This window comes from Lissotriton vulgaris, chromosome 10 (genome assembly GCF_964263255.1).
Source record: "Lissotriton vulgaris chromosome 10, aLisVul1.2, whole genome shotgun sequence".
NCBI lineage: Eukaryota > Metazoa > Chordata > Amphibia > Caudata > Salamandridae > Lissotriton > Lissotriton vulgaris.
The window spans coordinates 18,040,296-18,061,824 of record NC_141698.1 but is presented as its reverse complement, the minus strand read 5'-3'; the positions used below and the strand labels follow the sequence as shown (position 1 = coordinate 18,061,824).

The following is a 21,529-nucleotide window of genomic DNA, read 5'->3' as shown; positions in this document are numbered from 1 at the left end:
TGAACAGCAATAGACCAAGACCCTTTGCTGACTGAGAGCCCCGGAATACAATCGCTCTCCTGATGATAATGCTACATCATTCGCTGTGGTCAAGGGAGTCAGACAGGGTTGTGTACTGGCTCCCTTTCTAGTCAATCTCTACACAAATGGTTTGGAGGCTTCTATGTTAGAAGGGAGCAAGGACCTGCTCATGATAGATCGCCGCCCAATTCCTGCGTTGCTTTACGCAGACGATTCGGTCATCATGGCCAGGACGCCTCGCCAACTGCAATCTCTTCTTAATAGATCTTGCAATTTTATGGCGAGTATAGACCTAAATGTCAACATAAAGAAAACCTATGTTCTGTAGTAGGGGATCTCTGTGTATAGTCCTAATCTAGTGAATAGTCCCGCCCATGTGCGTGGACCCCGGAGCAATCAAAAATAATCTCTTAAAGTGTCAAAGATGCAGAACTGCATAGACACTTGAGAGAATTTAAAGACAGATAATGCAGCCTATAACCAGGCTACACTGTCCAGTACTTCAACTAGAAATTCCACCAAAAATCCACAAACGGCAAAGCCTGTCCAGATTTCCCTTGCCTCAGCAGCAAAAACCCTCTGGAATGATAGAGAGGAAGACATGGACAGACAAGCCCCATAGGCTGCCATTATGTGGCTCAAAACAGGATACTGTGCCTTTAAGAGAACTTTCTAGAACTTCACAGTATCCCAGAATGCCCTGGAGGTCCCTTTTACTTTCAGTTCTTTTTTCCGGCTCCTACAAGCAGGACCCTGGAGCATTGAGCTCTCCCTTTTCAAGGTTTTTTGGTGTTTTTTCACTGCTTTTTCAAAGCGGAGTGCTTTCAAAGTACTTTGGTGCCTTTCTCCTTGGTTTTTGCACTCTGTTTTATGTCGAATATGCCTGCATTATTCGACAAATGCCCGGAGTGCTCCAGAAAGAAGGCCACATCGGATCCCCATGAGGTGTGTATCCTCTGCCTTCCATCTTCCCATGTCCCAGAGGAGTGTGTGATCTGTCAAGGCTTCTCTGGCAGGACCCTGAAGGACAGAAAGAGGATCAGGCTTCAGGGCCTTGAAGGTTGAAGGCACAAGGTGGGTCTGGAGGGGCTTCATCTGCCCATGCTGAGGCCTCTGGGGGGCTCCCCAGGGACAGGAAGACCAGCAAGCGTCCCCATTCTCCGTCTGGGTCGATTGCACCGACTACGGCGTTGAGAGGGATGACTACGGTCTGTTCCCAGTCGTCGGGGCGAAACGACGTCGACGCTCTGCGTCGAAGGACCTTACAAGGCCACCATCGAAGTCTCCGGTGACTATTTCGTCGTCGTCGAGTGATCGGTGTTGAAAGGCGCGGCGTGGGCGCTCGCCGTAGAGGCGACACCGCCGTTGGCGAAGAGGAGACGATAGTCGTCGAGGAGATCGTCGTCGTCGAGGAGTGGATCTCCGTCGAGGCACAGGTCGCAGTTGAGGCGCAGATGGCCGTCGAGACACAAAATATCGAGGCGGACAAGGTCGCCGTCGAGGCGAAGGCGTTCGACGCCGAGGAGAAGACGCTCGACGTCAAGGGACTGACGCTCGCCGGCTGGTCGGCGACGTCGACGCTCTGCGTCGAAGGACCTTACAAGGCCACCATCGAAGTCTCCGGTGACTATTTCGTCGTCGTCGAGTGATCGGTGTTGAAAGGCGCGGCGTGGGCGCTCGCCGTAGAGGCGACACCGCCGTTGGCGAAGAGGAGACGATAGTCGTCGAGGAGATCGTCGTCGTCGAGGAGTGGATCTCCGTCGAGGCACAGGTCGCAGTTGAGGCGCAGATGGCCGTCGAGACACAAAATATCGAGGCGGACAAGGTCGCCGTCGAGGCGAAGGCGTTCGACGCCGAGGAGAAGACGCTCGACGTCAAGGGACTGACGCTCGCCGGCTGGTCGCCGTTCTTCGACGTCGAAGAAAAGTGGTAGGAGACCTGACGCCATGGGAGGTTCGCCAACGTCCCAGGCTGGTAAAGAAGGCGGTTCACCGGGGTGGTGTATTCCGATGTGTATCCCCGTCACGGAAGGTGAAGCCACCGCCTCCATTGCCGAGGGGTCCCCCTCCGAGGAACCCGACTCCTCCTCCGTTACCACCACCTCAGCCTGGACCTCGGTTGCCAGAAAAGCCGCCTCCGGTTCCTCCGAGGTCGGTCTCACTGCCTAATCTTCCGACCCCTCCCAAAGGGACACCTAAGCCAAAGGCCCCAGCCAAGCCTAAGTCACCTGCTCCGGTGGAACCGGCGGATCGCCCAAGGTCGAGGAAGTCGCGATCACGCTCCGGACGGAGAGGAAGATCGAGGAGTCGACGCATATCCTCCACCAGATCAAGGCGTCGCCATAGCAGAAGGGGATCTAGGTCCCGCACGGACTCCTCCAGGACCCGCTCCTACTCACCGACTTTGTCGGGCTCCCCAGGGACCAGAGTGTCTCCGGTGGACGATATAAGCACATTCCAGGAGGTTCTCCTGAGGGGGGCTACGAAATTGGGTATCACGGTGACGGCTCCAACACCTACGACGTCCGTGATATTCGAAACACTTCACAAGAAGCATTTGTCTCGCCCTCTTCTACCACTAGTACCTGGACTGGTAGAACCTGCAGAGGAGCTGTTCCTCACATCAGCGGTGGTGAAGGCAGCTCCCTCCCGGCTTCTGAAGAAGTACAGGGCCCCGGATTCGGACCCAGCCTTTCTGAGGATAGATCCGATCCCTGACTCTGTGATAGTGACGGCGGCCAGGAAGTTACACTCTACCTCCCCGTCCTCCACTTTGCCTCCAGATAAAGAAAGTCGATGGATCGACTCGGCTGGAAGGAAGGCTTGTGGGACTGCGTCCACGGCCATGAAGGCGTCCAGCGATGCGGCGCTGCTAGGCCGCTATGACCGGGCTCTGTGAGACTCCCTGCAACAGTTCGTGGAACTTGAGACAAGAGGGAGGACTTCCAAGAGATCCTCAAGGAAGGAATTCTGGTGTCAAACCAGGTCATCAGGGCAGCGGCGGATGTCTCCCTGTTGGCTGCCCATGGTTACTGTCATGGGATCAATCCGCGGCGCCATGCTTGTATGGCTCACGTCACTCAAGCCGGAGGCCCAACAGCGGGTGGCCAATCTGCTTTTTTCCGGGGAGACCTTGTTCGGACAAAACGCAGATGACGAGATGGCCCGCATGAAGGCGGAGGCGGAGACCCTTACGGCTGTGGGCTTGGAGAAGCCAAAAGAAAAGAAGTCCTACCGCCCGTTCCAAAGACTGTTCGGTGCACAGGGGAGAGGACGAGGGCAGTCTTCGGGACAGCAGCAGCAACAACAGTAGCAGTTCCGGAGACCCTTCCAGAAGGGTAGAGGGGGACAGCAGTCCTCTACAGCGAACAAGGGCCCGGGCGGGTCGCGACCCTGAGCTGTTACTTCCCCTTCATCCGTTACCCGCTCCGGTGGGGGGAAGCGTTCAATTTTTTCTGGCAGAGTGGAGAAAAATTACTCCGGACAAGTGGGTGCTGAATATTGTTTGCAATGGATACAGTCTTCGGTTCATCAGCCCGCCTCCAGCGATCCCTCCGGTCAGCTCACAGTATCAACTGCGCGAGCTCCAGGCGGAGGCCGATATCCTGTTAAGGAAAAGGGCGATAGAAGACGTACCTCTATCTCAAAGAGGAAGAGGTCTGTACTCCCGGTTCTTCCTGGTTCGCAAGAAGGACAAGAACGAGTTCAGGCCCATTCTGGACTTGCGACAGGCAAACAAGTGGATTTGCAGAGAAAAGTTTTACATGCTGTCGTTGCATCAGATTTATCCTCAGTTGCAACAGGGAGACTGGCTTTGTGCAATAGACCTACAGGATGCGTACTGCCATGTGCCCATTACATGCAAACACAGGAAGTTTCTGCGATTTCAAGTCGGCACCAATCATTATCAGTACACAGTACTGCCATTCGGGCTGAAATCTGCGCCCAGAACATTCTCTAAGTGTATGGCAGTGGTAGCGGCACACCTAAGGAAGAACAAGGTGTTTGTCTACACGTACCTGGACGATTGGTTGATCAAGGCCTCCTCCTTCTCAGAAGCTCGAGCACACTTCCAGAAGACGTGCATTCTCTTGAACAAGTTGAGGTTGCACATCAACATGTCCAAGTCTGTCCCGATCCCGGTCCAGTGCATTCAGTACTTGGGAGCCACCATGAATACGCTGTCAGCAAGCGTGTCTCCTTCAGAGGAGCGACGGCAATCGATCCTTCAGAAGGCTCAGGCTCTTATGACTGCTCCATCTACAACAGTGAGGACGGTGTCTTCTCTACAGGGGTCGATGGCCTCTTGTATTTTCCTCACTCCTCATGCACGGCTGCATATGAGACCTCTGCAGGAGTGCTTGGAGGACCAGTGGGACCAGAGGAGAGGATCTTGGGACGACAAGTTACGACTGTCTCTGCATGCTCTTCAGTCTCTGAAGTGGTGGTGTTCAGCGGAGAATCTCCTCAGAGGGGTTCCCTTCCAAAAGGACATTCCCACTCAGACTATCGTGACGGATGCTTCTCTCCACGGCTGGGGAGCGCATTCGGGAGACTTACAGATTCAAGGAACGTGGTCCCTGATGGAGTCCACTTACCATATCAACTTCTGGAACTCAGAGCTGTTCACTTGGCGCTGAAGGCCTTTCATCCGTCCTTCCAGACCAGCTCTCTGCTTGTACAGACGGACAATACGAACACGATGTATTACCTCAACAAGCAGGGGGGCTCGAGATCACGCACCCTGTCACAGGAGGCGCAGACGATCTGGCACTGGCTCCTGGCAGAGGATTGACGATAACGGCTACCCATCTACCAGGTGTGCAGAATGTTCAGGCAGACGCACTGAGCAGACTGATTCAGGAAAACCACGAATGGGTCATAACCGACGAAGTACTAGGAGATGTCTTCGAAAGGTGGGGGACTCCAGACGTAGATCTGTTCGCCACCGCCGAAAACAGCAAATGCCGAGACTTCGCCTCCAGGTACTACCAGCAAGGGACGCTGGGGAATGCGTTATGGATCAACTGGTCGAACAGCTTTCTGTACGCTTTTCCACCCATTCCCCTAATTCCAGCGGTGCTCATCAAGCTGTCCCAGTCCAGGGCACGGATGATCCTGATTGCCCCGTAATGGCCCAGGCAGTGGTGGTTCACGGACCTGCTTCACCGGTCTCTCCTTCCGCACATATGGCTGCCGTGCAAGCCGGACCTTCTCACGAAGTTCGAGGGGCAGATGTTGCACCCCAACCTCTCGTCTTTGAGTTTGGCGGCATGGCTCCTGAGATAGTGCAATATGGCCATTTGAATCTGCCCGAAGATTGCATGGACATTCTGAAGGAGTCTAAGCGACCTTCCACTCGGACGTCCTATGCTTACAAGTGGAAGAGGTTTTGTATCTGGTGTGAGTCCAAGAACTATGACCCGACGACCTGCAAGGAAGACGTCATCTTCCTTACCTTCTACATTTAGCGCGGTCTGGCCTTAATGTTCATTCCATTAAGGTTCATCTCGCTGCATTGACTGCCTACAGGAAATGCCCTTCACAGGCTTCCTTTTTCCAGATCCCTGCGATCAAAGATTTCTTGAAAGGCTTGAAGAAAGTATTCCCTCTTGTCCGGCTTCCTTCGCCTTCATGGGAATTGAATGTGGTGCTGTCCAGATTGATGAAGGAGCCTTTTGAACCTATCCATAAGGCTTCGTTGCAGCACCTGTCCTGGAAGGCGGCGTTCCTCGTGGCCATTACATCGGCCCGCAGGGTGAGTGAAATTCAGGCGTTGTGTTGCCAAGAACCTTATACTGTATTTCATGCTGCTAAGGTTGTTATGCGTACTCACCCTAAATTTCTTCCCAAGGTTATTTCTGATTTTCATGTCAACCAGACTATAACTTTGCCTAAGTTTTTTCAGAATCCTTCATCTCCAGCGGAGAGGTCTCTACATTCCCTGGATGTTAGGAGGGTGTTGAAATTTTATCTGGATAAGACCATAGATATTCGTATGTCAGACCAATTGTTCATCAATTATGGATCAGTCAGGACGGGTCTTACTACCTCTAAGAAGTCCATCTCTAGGTGGATTGTGTCCTGCATACAACTGTGTTACAAGAAAGCTAATAAGACCTTAGGGGGTAAACCTAAGGCTCATTCCACCAGGGGCAAAGCTGCCATGACGGCTTTGCTCCGTAATGTTCCAATTGCAGAAATCTGCAAGGCCGCCACTTGGAAGTCGGTCCATACCTTTGCTAAGCATTACTGGCGGGACACGGATGCAAGGGCAGACGCTCAGGTCGGGCAGGCTTCGCTGCGAAATCTGTTCGCACAATAGTGGTGTTATTTCTCGTTTCTCCACCGCCGCTTTGGTGTGGGGATGGGCTTGCCATTCTATTCACTAGATTATGACTATACACAGAGATCCCCTACTACAGAAGAAGTAGTTTCTGTCCTGTAACTCCAGTTCTGTAGTAGGGCTATCTCTGTAATAGTCTTAAGCTCCCGCCCTCCTCCCCGGTGGAGAGAGATATTTATGTAAGGAATGCTACAGGTCTGGCGTGTTACGTCTTCAAAAAGAACTGAAAGTAAAAGGGACCTGCAGGGCATTCTGGGGTACTGTGAAGTTCTGGAAAGTTCTCTTAAAGGCACAGTATCCTGTTTGAGCCACATAATGGCAGCCTATGGGGCTTGTCTGTCCATGTCTTCCTCTCTATCATTCCAGAGGGTTTTTGCTGCTGAGGCAAGGGAAATGGACAGACTTTGCTGTTTGTGGATTTTTGGTGGAATTTCTAGTTGAAGTACTGGACAGTGTAGCCTGGTATAGGCTGCATTATCTGTCTTTAAATCCTCTCTTAAGTACCTGTGCAGTCCTGCATCTTTTCGACACTTTAAGAGATTATTTTTGATTGCTCTGGGTTCCACGCACATGGGCGGGACTATTCACTAGATTATGACTATAACAGAGATACCCCTACTACAGAACTGGAGTTACAGGACAGAAACTACTCCTTATGCACTTAGGGAAACGTCTAAGGCAACCAGGAGGTATTTATATTAATAACACCAAGTTGGAATGTGCAAACTCCTACCCCTATCTAGGAATCCTGATAGACGAGAAGTCTAGCTGGCGTCCAACCATCCAAGCCAGAAAATTGGCGTTCCTTAGAGCCACTACAGCTCTGGTAACGTTTGCACAGAAACTGGGTCAGCGCCCCTCGCGGGAGATGCTACAGATTTATAGTGCAAAATGCTGTTCAGTGGCAACTTATGGGGCGGGGGTTTGGGGTTTTGTCACCACTGATGTCATCCAAAAAATAGAAAATGGGTTCATACAATACCTCCTGGCTGTCCCTAAAAGCTCGCCGATATACGGTTGTCATTTGGAGTTGGGTCTGGAGCACATATCTGACATCATCGCTGTTCAACCAATACTGCTATGGTACCGTATTTGGCAAACAAATGAATGCAAATTGACCCGCTCATTAATCTCGGACTGTCTAGTCTTAGAAAACTGGAAAAACATTCCTTGCTGGCATATGTTCGCAATTTTTTGATGGATGCAAATCTAGAGTCTTTCTTTATGAGCCCTGAGACAATAGTCGAAGTACCCCGGAAACATCTGAAAACTTTGTGCTTATCACATTTGCTTGAGCTTCGATTAACTAAGGAGATCTCTAAGCCCTCAAAGCTTCATCTCCTGACAGTGCAAGTCTCACTTGGGATCCAGCCATACTTATTGCTTACCATCAATGATTACGAAAAATATGTTCGAGTCATGTGGGCCGCTAAATTCATATCTTGTGAATAGATCGCCGCCTAGTGTTGGGTCCGGATGATTGCACCTTGTTGTCCTGGAAAAGTCTTCGAAGTATCAAGAGATAGGTGGCTCCTCCCCTGGACTACAGTGCGCATGGGCATCATCTCCATCCTTAGATTGTTTTTTTCCGCCAATGGGTTCGGATGTGTTCCGTGACTCTCGTTCGGAACCTATAGGAAAAACTTGTTTCTTCAGGCCAAAAGGCCTCTTTAAGCGTCGGTTTTGTACTTCGTTCGGTTCTGAGTTGACTTATCCTGTTCCCGGATACTTGAGCAGGTGTGCTCCCAGCTTTTTAGGCCCGATCGAAGATTGACATCGACGATGGAATTCCAGGCCCCGTTTAAACGTTGCCCAGTCTGTAACGCGAAGTACCCTCTCTCAGACGTGCACCCTGTGTGCAACAGATGTCTGTCTCTAGACCACGACGAGGAGAGTTGCTTGGCCTGTTCCAAATTCAGGTCGGAAGAGGCGCTCGCTCTTCGACGTGAGGCGAGACTACCGGCGTGGAGAGCGTCGGATGTGGAGGATATCTTCGAGGCTGGGGACGACAAGGGCGTCCATGAGGAGGAACCGGAGCACTTCTCTGACCCGGCCTCCTGCCAAGAATCTTACTACGGAGAAGAGGTAGACGATGAGAACATCGAAGAAGATGAAGCCGTCAAGGTAAGAGACGACGGTATGGCCATTGGAGCCGCAAAGGGCGGCTCCAGCGATGAGCAAGACCCAACCGAAGCTTCGGGGGTCGTAAGTGACACTGTCTTGTCAAAGGCTCAGGTCGAAGCATCGCCGGAAGGCCTTAGCCAAGATCTTTATACTCATTCTACAGCCCCGCAACTTGGCCCGGCTAAGAATATTTCAGAGCCTTCAGTGGCCTTCGAAAACGAAACCAAAACTGACTAAAGACAAACCGAAACTGGTCCAACCAGTATTCGTTTCGCAAAGCCTCGTTCCATCGGATCCTAAGAAGGCTCAGAGTGTTATTGACCCTTTGGGGTCACAAAAGGGTGCCAACCCGAAGATCGGTACATCCAAGAGGATGCCAAAGGCCAAACGAGACGGAGCAACGTCATCTAAGGCTGCCCCCGGGGGCTTGGACACTGAAGACTGACTTGAGTCGCAGCCGCCCCTCAGTCCGAATGCATACAAGTTGATGCTGGTGAAGGTTCTCGAAGACAAGAACAAAATGACCGCGCTGGAACGTGACGCATCAAGCCGCGGCCATTTTTGGGGTCCCAGCGCAACAACTGGCTCGAAGTTGGCGATGGCCGCGAAAAAAGTCAAACAGCCATCGGGGCCTCCACCTATAGTCTTTGGACTGCCTCCGACCGCAAGACCTAAAACGTCTAAGCGAGCACAGGGCACCGACCCTGAGAAAATGATGTCAAAACTTAAGGGGACGACCGCCACTCCTGAAGGCGTCGGTTCCAATCAACCTTCTTCTGAAAGCTCAAAGAAGTTGTACATTGACTCTGCAACCGAAGACTCACCCTTTTCAAACGGAAGATCTTGCCGGAGAAGCCAATGGAATCCTATCAAATCCCACTTAAAAGGAAAAGAGACTCTGCTTCCTCGCCAGTCCTTTTCGAGTCCGTAAGGCCTTATGGACAAGCCTTTACACATTCCCCCACACGCACGGATGATGGTAGGGGGGATGCCCAAAATTACGAGCAATTCAACTATCCTGATGACTCTAATCAGGATGACTCGCAGGATGTGCCTGACGATCAAGGCACGGCGGACACCCAGTGTTACCAAGTCAAGACAGCACCCACAGAGGATACTGCGGCGTTCAACGCTCTAATTGAAAGGGCAGCGTTGAACCACGATGTGGTCATGCATGCAGACCCAGTTGAGGAGGACTTTCTGTTTGATACCTTCTCTACGTCGGACAGATCAGTGAAGACGCTGCCGATGTTGAAGGGTGTCCTTAAGCACGCCAATGACATTTTCAAGGACACAACCAGAGCAAGGGTGGTGAACCCACGTATTGAAAAGAAATACAAGCCTGCTCCTGTGGACCCTACGTATATAAGGGGTCAATTGCCATTGGAATCTTTGGTGGTCTCCAATGCCCGGAAGAGGGCGAACTCACAAACAAGTGGTGATGCTCCTCCCCCAGACAAAGAATCTAAAGTATTAGAAGCCTCTGGGAAGTGGGTTGCTGCGCAGGCAGCAAATATTTGGAGAATAGCCAATACACAGGCTCTACTGGCTAGATACGATAGGGCTCACTATGATACACTAGAGCAATTGTTGCAACACTTGCCTGATGAATATAGAGAAGGGGCGGAAATGTTGATTCAGGAAGGGAAACTGATATCAAACGCTTCTATCAAGTGTGCACTAGATTCAGCTGACACTGCAGCTAGGGCCATTAACACTAGTGTGATGCTAAGGAGGCAGGCATGGTTACGAATTTCAGGATTTAAGCAAGAAATACAAACAAGTTTGCTCAATCACCCCGTTAACCCAGATTTCTTGTTTGGGCCTGACGTTGACACAATTCTTGAAAAGATCCAGAAGGACGCCGAGACGGCTGTCTATGGGGGCCTTGCAGTCTCAACAGTTCAGAGGGGGTTCTTTTCGTCGCTCAGGTAGTAGAGGGCCGTCAAGAGGGCAAACATCTCAGCAAACACAATACAATAAAGGTGGTGCGCAGACCACCTTTAACAAGAAAAATAGAGATGGATACCGTGGTAACGGCGCCAAAGGCAGAGGACGTGGAAATAATAACACCAGGTCCTCAGCAAATACCAAACAGTGACGTCTTGTCACTGCCCCCGGACCATGTAACACCGGTCGGGGGACGACTCCAGCAGTTCCTGCCGGTCTGGGAAGGCATTACCACAGACAGGTGGGTGAGGCAACTTATCCAGTACCAGTATTGTTTAGAACTGACATCCACTCCACCCGACATACCCCCAAGACACCATCCTATGTCCGCAGAGCACATAAACTTATTACAGCAAGAAGTGGCCAGCATGCTGCAAAAAGGGGCCATAGAACTGGTGCCTCTAGAGGAGCACGGGACAGGGGTGTACTCTCTCTATTTCTTAGTCCCAAAGAAGGATGGGTCTCTCAGACACATTCTGGATCTGAGGCCCTTGAACCTATACATCCTTTCAGAACATTACCACATGCTGACTCTGCAGCAGGTCCTGCCATTGCTCAGTCAGGGGGATTTCCTGGCAACTCTGGATCTGAAGGATGCATATTTCCACATACCCATACATCAGGCACACAGGAAATACCTCCGGTTCACTATACAGAACAAGCATTACCAGTTCAAGGTACTACCCTTTGGGGTGACCACTGCTCCCAGAGTATTCACCAAGGGCTTGGCTACAGTGGCGGCACACCTTCGGAGACAACACTTTCATGTCTACCCTTACCTGAACGACTTTCTTGTGCAAGCAAAGTCGGCCCAGCAGTGCGCCAGCCACGTGTCCCGCACAATTCATCTTCTGCACAGTTTGGGATTTTCTTTGAACTATCCCAAGTCGCATCTTCAACCCGCTCAAGTACAGCAGTACCTGGGAGCGACGTTGGACACTGTGACAGCTACAGCCCAGCCAAACATTGTGCGAATCGACAGCATGCAACTGCTGATTCGCAAATTCAGACCACAACACTCACTACAGGCGCAAGTGTTTCTGCAGTTGATAGGCATGATGGCCTCCTGCATTTTCATAGTCCCGCACATGCGTCCGCTCCAAGAGTGTTTGGCGCGACAGTGGAATCCGGCTCAAGGACAATTGAAAGACCTAGTGTTGGTGACCGGTTGTGCGTACAACTCTCTGCATTGGTGGAATCCACGCAACCTTTGCAAGGGACGACAGTTCCAAGAGCCTGTCCACAAATGGTGCTCACGACGGACGCATCCCTCCTGGGGTGGGGGGCGCATCTCTTTCTTTACACAGTGCAGGGTCTATGGTCGGATCAACAGAGGAAGATGCACATCAATCTGCTGGAATTGATGGCAATCTTCATGGCAATGAAGGCTTTCAAGATACATCTGTGCAACAAGGTCGTGTTGATCCGGACGGACAACATGACGGCCATGTATTACATTCAGAAGCAGGGAGGTACTCACTCTCCACAGTTGTCACACTTGGCACAGAGTATGTGGAAATGGGCCATTCAGAGGAACATTTTCCTCATGGCGGAGCACCTCCCGGGCCAGGACAACCAGATGGCGGATCTGCTCAGCAGGCACAGCCATCAGGTGCACGAGTGGGAGATTCATCCCTCGGTGCTACAACCGTACTTCCGGCAGTGGGGGCATCCAGACATCGACCTGTTCGCCACAAACGAGAACGCAAAATGCCCAAACTTCGCCGCCAGGTTCCCACACCCGCTGTCTCAGGGCAATGCGATATGGATGAACTGGTCAGGCAGATTTGCGTACGCTTTTCCGCCGGCCCCGCTCATACCTGTGGTGGCATGTAAACTCAGACAGCACTCGATGACTCTCATCCCGGTTGCTCCATCGTGGGCGAGGCAAGCATGGTACACCACATTCCTAGAACTTTCCGTGGTGCCTCATCAAAGACTGCGCCTTACACCCAGTCTTCTCACTCAAAGCCATGGCGAAGTTCAGCACCCAGATCCGCAACAGTTAAACCTTGCGATATGGCTCCTGAAGTCATAGAATTTGGGTATCTGAATCTGCCTCCTGATTGTATGGACATCATTAAGGAGGCAAGACGGCCTACCACTAGGGCCTGCTATGCTGCCAAATGGAAACGTTTTGTCATTTACTGTTCCAACCATGACGTAAACCCGCTAGATGCATCGACACAGGACATTATTTGTTACCTGTTACATTTATACAGATGCAATCTGGCATACAGTTCTATACGTATTCATTTGGCGGCAATGGCGGCTTACTTACAGAACAGGCAATGCCTTTCACTGTTCAGAGTGCCGGCCATAAAAGCTTTTATGGAGGGACTCAAACGAGTCATTCCACCCAGAAGACCACCTTCACCGGTCTGGAATCTTAATGTAGTTTTGACCAGACTGATGGGACCTCCTTTCGAACCTCTTGACTCTTGTGGAGATACAGTTCCTAACGTGGAAGGTTGCCTTCTTAGTAGCGATCACGTCGCTGAGACTGGTTAGCGAGCTGCAAGCCCTAACCATTCAAGAACCTTTTATACAGGTTCACGCAAATAGGGTGGTACTACGCACTAACCCTAAATTCATGCCCAAGGTAGTTTCTCAGTTCCACTTTAATCAAACTATTGAACTGCCAGTTTTCTTCCCTAATCCAGACTCAGTGGCAGAAAGGGCACTGCACACTTTGGACGTCAAAAGAGCTCTCCTGTACTATATAGACAGGACGAAGGATTTCAGGAAGACTAAACAACTCTTCGTTGCTTTTTTACCACAGCACAAGGGCAAACCCATTTAAAAATCAGGTATAGCCAGATGGATTGTTAAGTGTATTCAGATTTGTTATCAGAAGGCTAAACGCACACTAACAGTCCCCCGAAGAGCGCATTCAACACGCAAGCTAGGGGCATCCATGGCTTTCCTGGGTAACATTCTTTTAGAGGACATATGTAGAGCAGCCACATGGAATAACATACATACTTTCACCAAACACTACTATGTTGATGTACATTCCAAGTATCAATCTGCTGTAGGACAGGCTTTTCTAGTCCCTCTTTCAGGCTGCTGCAGCTGGCTCGGACAACCACCGCTAAGGGAGAAACTGCTATTTAGTCTATGCACAAGATATGAATTTAGCGGCCCACATGTCTCGAACGGAATATGCTACTTACCAGTATGCATCTGTTCTTGGCATGTAGGGCCGCTAACATTCATATCGCCCGCCCATCCTCCCCGGTGCCTGTCGCAGCTGTAGCAGTCAGAATTATTTACAAAGCATGGTCATCAGGTATCGTATTGGACTCCATCTCTGCCACAATGGCGAAAAACAATCTAAGGATGGAGATGATGCCCATGCGTACTGTAGTCCAGGGGAGGAGCCACCTATCTCGTGATACTTCGAAGACTCTTCCAGGACAACAAGGTGCAATCATCCGGACCCAGCACTAAGCGGCGATCTATGCACAAGATATGAATGTTAGCGGTCCTACATGCCAAGAACAGATGCATACTGGTAAGTAGCATATTCCTTACTGACACGGTTCCGGTTTAATATCTACCATCGGATACTAACATTTCCGAAGAAAAATTACTGGTCTTTAAACCTTATTCCTTGTCCTTGTGATGGGCAGTCCGAGCAATCACTTTTGCACATAGTCTTTTTCTGCAGCCTCTATGAATACCCACGTAGGCAGTGGATTATCCCCTTGGTAAAACACATGGGCCTAGACCGCTGCCTCCCAGCACTTCTTGCCTTACAATGTTTAGACACTGAGTACAGTGTTAACCCCATAGTCTGTTTTTTAAAAGCATGTATCAAATATCGTAAAAACTATGATTGAAATCCTAAAAAGACTAATCACCGTTTGGTTGTCTATTTAAAGCTGATGCCCCATGAGTGCGCCCTTGCAATATTAGTATATTTTGGTGGTAGTAAATTGATTCTGACTGTCCTATATCTATTCTTGCTGCTATTGGTCAGAAATCCTTTTGCACTAGGTTTTTAAAAAATATTGTACCACCTAACTTCTTTTTATCGTGAATGTATTAGTGTATAAACATTTTCTCTTTTGATGTATACTATGCATTTTTAAATATTTTAAATTTTTCTTTAAAATTTTTTTACATTTTACTGACATTTGTGTACTTTTATGGATATAATTTCTGTATCCGAATACAGGTTTTTTTATTGAATATTGATAATGCTACCCAATTGTGTACGTCACTTACTATAATAGTAATATAACTACATCTAGTACAAGACGCATATATATGTGACATTTTAAGGCTTGGCATCCTATCATCAGAACCAATCCAACTAAGACTTGTTGATTCTGGCAACATGCACATATCGGGCTCCACAACCATTTCAAAGCATCTCTCTATGCTTTTAATCATTTTACAATTGATACTAATTACATGACCTGTAGTTTGCAATTGAGTCATCTGTCTCAAGTTGTTGACTTGCACCTGTCCTAAATTTATAAGACTCAATGACACCTTGAGTTTTGTGCCAAGGTAAAGTTAGGGTAGGTTGCCTGACTTCTGCAGGTTATCCGATGCTTCTTAATTATCATGCTCAGTCTTGTTTGAGGTATTGGCCCCCGGCAAAGCAATGCTAACCACTATAGATCCCCGAAATATTCTGGGCACCAGAATTCTGTGGTATGAATACCAACACATAATGTATGTTTAACACTGAAACATGTTGTCTCTTTTAGGCAATTCCGATCACTCCAACCACTGGTTCTGTATTCACTAATGTGTTATCTTGTTTTTACATCTGTTACACCTAATTTTTAGTAACACACATGAGATCCTGAAGAAGGCCACCACACCTCCTATGAGGGTACTAAGGCTGATACATGTCCACCTACCCTGCGCCCTATGACCGGTCTAATTCCTCCCGGTCATAGTCTGATTTTAACCTTGGTCTGGTGACGCCAGAATAAACCTAATCATGTACCCCAGAACTAGTTTTAACTCCCAATCACAAATTGTTTGTTTGAACGTCCCTCACCACAGCCACTTCACTTAAGGTATTTAGAATACCTCTTGGACACAAACAAAACATACCTGAGCTCCTGCCTCTCAAAGAGAGGGTTGAAGCCCGCACTATGACAAAGTTCATAGTGTGAGGAGGTTATCCTGTGATGAAGCATACCACCTTCGGGTGGGTGAGGGAAACCGTCCTTTAAAAGGTACACCCCATTAGCATTCTTACAGTTCTATAGACTTACAGTTACTTGTTGTGCCAATGGCCCATATAACCAAAATAAAATCATCTGAAAGAGACAGTTGGTTATAGATTCCTTACTTTAAAATTACCCCCCAGGCGTCAGACTGGATCCGGAGATTTTTTTCTTAGCAGTACCCCTGTGCGTCAGTGGTTGGTGTCTGGCGAATCCACGTCAGTCATCGGCATCTTGCTCGCCGGGATCACGTCTATCCAATCAAATAGTAACTCGACATCAGAAGCCGATTAGGGTTTTATCTTTATGTACAGACATAAATGAACACCCCAAAACAACCAAATGAAATAATGGACCACATGTTTTATGTATTTCAGTGCAGAAAAGAATCTTAAAATGTTCAATATTTGTGAAAATGGTTGTCTATCTGTTACTGGAGAAGCGGGGGGGGGGGGGTCTGGCTCCTGTCCGAGTGTGCTGCTGATGTGGAGTTGAACAGCTTCAAATACTTGGGAATACATGTAACCAGGGACCCACAAGACTTCCTAAGCTTGAACGTGACCCCAGAACTAGGTAGGTTGAGAGAGGATGTAGCCCATTGGGGCTCCCTGCCTATCTTGTTGATGGGCAGGGCTGCTATTTTTAAAATGACACTCCCTAGACTCCTATACGTGTTCCAGAACACCCGGTTTAGGATCCCACCAGACACATTCCGAAGAATACATAGGGAAGTTTCCTCATCATTGAACATTGGGATATCGGGGCATTTAAAAATAGATTTTAAACTGTTTTTAGGTGTTCTTGAATTAATATAAATGCCTGCTGTCCAGTACTATATCAAGCCATCTTCTCCTTTCCTGATCTAGCCGCGCAGACTGATCAAAGGATGCACCACTTAATGCTACTTTGATGATGCGCCAAAACACCGCTCCCTTCAATTCTGAGGTGCTTTTGTTTCCTTTCCAGAGATGGGCAGGACCCAGCTGTGTGGTGCAGGATGCTGCTGATTCCTTTTCCCAAGATGTCATATCCTTCCTCGAGTTTCCTTCCGGCGTCACCTGGATGATATCTGCGCTTCCCCCTGCAAAGGCCGGACTCGCGACTGTCTCCCTAGCCTTCTGACATCTGCCTCCTGCTTCTGGGTGGACCATCCCGTGGATGCTGATACACTTTTGTTATCATTTATCTAAAATTATCAATGGTATAACTTTTGTGTTTCGGTGCTGCCTTTAGAAAGGACAGTGCAAATAGACTGATCTAGTGTATTTCCTGGACAGCCATCACTGTGACCCAGTTGTTTTACAAAAAAATATCATTGCGAAGAAATCTTTAATATTTGTTAGGAACATTTTCTATTCTGCTTTTTTTTCTCCATGACAGTGGAGCATTTCTGTCAACATAATCCTGGTTGTGGGAGAGAGAATAGTATTCCTGGCTTTGTTCTGCAGCTTATTATTTTTTAAGATTTTTTTTTTAATGGAGATTTTTAAATGTTTTATTTATTTGATATTGAAGGGGAATATGTTTCAGGGTCTCGGGAGGCATGGTTTGCAGGGACATGCCAGTGTACCTCATTTGGTTAAGCTGAAACAAGATTTGTCGTTTAAAAAAATGCAGGCCCCGCTTTCCATAAGGAGATTTTGCAGTAAGAATCTCTTCGAGGTGGGGTGAGGGGTTAATTTGACCTGTCTCGTGGACGTGGACAATGATGCACCTTTCCACGCGGTGTGGTAAAACTGCCTGACGCATAGCTATTTCCAAATCAAGGCTCCTTTTGTATGACTGTTACTAACTCAGTGTTCAATAGTGTATTCAAATACAGTGCAGCTGTACTTTTCCATGACCGACATTAGCAGTAGTATGCATTCCCTAAAGTGCCTTACACAGATAGTTTATATGTTAGTGTGCTGTTTTACCAAAAATGAGGCATAAGTATTTTTCGGTTGTATGTCAGTACAACGCATGCTTTTACCCCGCATGCCATTACAACGCGGGGATTACAACGCAAGTCGTTACAACGACTTGCGTTGGGGGGAGCTGGAGAGTGGAATAGTTTAATTTTCTATTCTAACTCCAGTCCCCGTGGATAGTAGGGAAGGTGTTGGATAGAAAATTAAACTATTCCCTATCCAACAGTGCCCTCCAGCAAAAGTTGTAACGACTTTCGTTTTAATCCCCGCGTTGTAATGGTAGTGCGGGGTAGTAGTTGCGTTGTAAAGGATGTTCCTTGTATTTTTCTCTAAGTGATTCGGTAGCCCTCACGTCAAACTTTTGACGTGCCATTTCTTTTAAAAAAAGAACATCCAAGTCCAGACGGTTCGAACCGTTGCTGGGTCCAAGATGATTCCCACTTCTCACTGACTCAGCAGGTATGGCATAAAATAATACTTATCTCCTCCCCTTCAACTAGAAGGGCTTATAAATGCACTGTTAACCAAGCACTCTGATTTTGAAGGGGGAAAAAAACCTAGTGAAGACCCTGGGGCTTCAAGGGCTGAAAGATTACTTTGATGTGAGCTGGCTTGACACTGCGGACACTTAGTGTGATCTTAAGCATTATGTATTTTTCAGACTTGAGACTGTTAACCAACATTAGATTTTTATATACACCATTTTGTATTCCCACTCCATTTTAATTGTACAGCTGATAGATTTTCCTGGTCGGACAGAGCAAATGGATAGCACAATTATGACTTTGGATGGAACTAATATATTCGGAGTCCTGGTAACTGGGGGGCGTGGGAGAATGGTGGGGAGAAATTGCTTAAAGATCCAATATTCACCTAGAAAGACACATGGCAGGCCATATCTACTTGGGTAACGGTTTAATCCTACCCAAATCTGAAGATCACAGATTCAAATTCCAGCAGGGCCAACACAACTCCTTCCCCATCTCAAGCACATTGTTTATCAACCACCGCCTCTGCAACACAAACAGATATTCATCCTCGCACCTTCTTTCTCATTTGTCCTCCTCTCAAACCAGCGTATACACGTTAACCACATCTCCCACCCACCCCCACTAAGTCAGTTCTATATCACAACCAGGGGTGTTTCTCCTTCTCTACTTAGTTCAGGCAGGGCATTTCCTGCCTTGCTGCCACCAAAGGCACCATACCCATCGTCCACCCTCCAAAAACCCCACCACTTAACCAACCTTCCTTGTTTCCTTGGAACATGCATCACACTTCTTCCACATGACCCCTGCCAACTTAGCTTTTTTCTCTCCATCTTCCTCACCCATCCACAGCACGGGCATATAATTTCTCTCCATCGTCTCCCAGCCCAAGGTTTCAACCCATCTCTAGCACAGACTGCTTCCTCAAAAGCAAGGTATGTGACTCGATAACCACCCTGACCCTTAGTAACATCAGTATAAAGAACCCTAAGGTCCTCACTGGTGAAAGGGAACCAGAACATTCATCCTTACTTCTTTTTCCCCAAGAGGTGTCCTCAAGCAGTGTTTGATTAAAAAGAGACAAGGAAAATTGTGACAGATTTCCTCAGCTTCACGTGATGTCTGTTACCATGCCATGTTGTATCTTGCCATTTTGTATTATTTGCAGTTTCAATCACAGAAGATTATATTTGTGCATTTAAAGGACACAGCTTTGTTAAAACTGAATCAGTATTGATGTGTGAGCACTGCTTCTCCTATTGTAAGTGGCATTGTACGGTTTATTCACTGGAGTCAAAATACTGCTGTTTATCATGCAATAAACAGTTTTAAACTTGTTGTGTGGGTAGTCTTTTCCTTGTCAAGAAGGGGGGGGCTGTTTTTTTTATAATTGTCCATAAATAAACACAGTGGGATTGCATTTTTATTAATTCTCTGTGTTGAGGATGCTTGTCTTGATGCCCTGTGTGGTGTAAAAATCAGTAGTGTGATAAGTTAGTTTTGCAGCGTTAATCTTTCTGGATTCACTATGCTGTCCATTATTCAGTGGTCTTGTGGTTGGGTCCGGATTCGTAGCCTTTTCTTTCTTTTTTTCTATCCCAGGTGGGCGTCTACGTCCCTCCTTTGGTGTATTTCCGGTTAAGTCAGCACGCTTCCTGCGGAAGCTCCCACTCCTGGGCGCCATCTTCAGATTCTTTTTTCCGCTGTTGGGTCTGGATCGTTCCCGAAAGGGCTCCAGACATTTTTGGAGAAAGAAGAAGAAAAATACGCACTTTTTGTAAGAACAGAGATTGAGAAGACTACAGGAGACTGCATCATCGAAGAGGACGACGAAGGAGAAGAAGAACTTCAAGAACTTCGACGTCCATCGGAGAATGCAAGCTCAGGGGTCCCCCTGAACGCATGAGATGGACAACACTCCTTTCAAATTCTGCCGTAACTGCCACCACAAGTACGCGCAGAAGGCCCAGCACCCGGTCTGCAACCTTTGCCCACCGGTCGACCACGCGAGCATGGACTGCAACGCCTGCTCCGCCTTCACGCCGAAGACTCTTCGAGTGAGAGAGAGACAAAGGATAGCCAACGCCACCATGCAGGGCATGGGACAGCCACCGTCCCTTCGAGGCCTGGGGCTATCCTCAGACGAGGAGGACAAAGCGGCCGCCGAACACGACGGCTACACGGTCGTAGAGACCGATATTAGGAAGACTCCAAAGAAGGTAGGAGACTCTACGGCACCTAAGGCACAGAGAGGTTCGAGGCATGTGGGCTGCTGAATTCATATCAGTGCATAGATCGCTGCCTAGTGTTGGGTCCGGATGATTGCACATTGTTGTCCTGGAAGAGTCTTCGAAGTATCACGAGATAGGTGGCTCCTCCCCTGGACTACAGTGCGCATGGGCATCGACTCCATCCTCAGATTGTTTTTTTCCGCCATTGGATTCGGATGTATATTGGTTCCCTCTAGTCGGAATCGATAAAAAAACTTTCTTAAGACCAAAAGGTCTTTAGTTTCTTCGTCGGTATAGTCTTGCATTCAGTGCCTAATTCTTCCAGCTCGGTTCCGAGCCGGATTCCATAGAACCGCGTGCTTTCGGCGCGGAGGGCCCAGTCAACGCCACAGACCCTATCGACTACTCATCATGGAACGGAGCCCGTTCAAGAGATGTCCCGTCTGCAACTCCAAGTACCCCCACATCGACGTCCACCCGGTGTGCAACAAGTGTCTGTCGCCGGACCATGATGAAGCCAGTTGCATGGCTTGTTCCCGTTTCAGGTCCAAGAAGACGCTTAAACATCGACGCGCTGCGCGCCAGGAGGCCCAGCAAACTGCACCGGCGCCTGTGGACATCTTCGATGCCGGGGATGTTGAGGAGGAAGCTGACGGGAAGTTGGTGAAAACCTGTCGAATCCTGCGTCGGAGGTCGACTAGAACTACGACGCGGACGCTGAAATGTTCGAAGCTGAAGAAGTCGTCGACTAGGTAGGAGACGACGACGGGACCTTTGGGGCCATGGAGGATAGCTCGAGCGACGAGCTAACTCAAACTGACATTGGGGCCGAAACGCTTCAAAAGGCTCAGGTCGAGGGATTGCCATTAGGCCTTACCCAAGATCTTACAATGGGTTCTACGGTCCTGCCTTCGGGCTCGGCTACGGACATTACTATTGAGCCGCACCCTGCAAAATCGAAAGTGAAACCAACGGTCTCGACGCAAGCAAAAGCACTGGTGCCCCCCTCGAAACCGAAATTGCGCATTACTTTGGTCGGATCGAAGGCCTCGGAGCCGACAAAGCAGAAGGGTGTTGTCGATCCGAAGACACAGGTCAAGGGCGTCGAGACTAAGTCTGCCGCGCCGAAGACAAAGGTCAAGGTGGTCGAGCTGAGTAAATCGGCGCCGAAGACGGTCGACACCAACAAAGGACTCGGTGATCAAAGGCTCTCGAGACTCCGCGTCAACAAGACAAGGCCAAGAGCGGCGCAACCCGCGAGGCCA

At 48.8% G+C, this 21,529-nt stretch overlaps 1 protein-coding gene across 1 annotated transcript in view; it reads left to right on the top strand.

Moving 5' to 3' along the window:
* The window catches only part of LOC147684347 (protein bicaudal D homolog 2-like), a 130,752-nt gene extending 111,381 nt beyond the window's left edge, over positions 1 to 19,371 (top strand). Inside the window, exon 9 of the mRNA XM_086940248.1 lies at positions 16,602 to 19,371. Coding sequence (XP_086796374.1) covers position 16,602 — 1 coding nt within the window. The 3' untranslated portion in view covers positions 16,603 to 19,371. The remainder of the gene's footprint in view (positions 1 to 16,601) is intronic.
* The last annotated feature ends 2,158 nt before the right edge of the window (positions 19,372 to 21,529 follow it).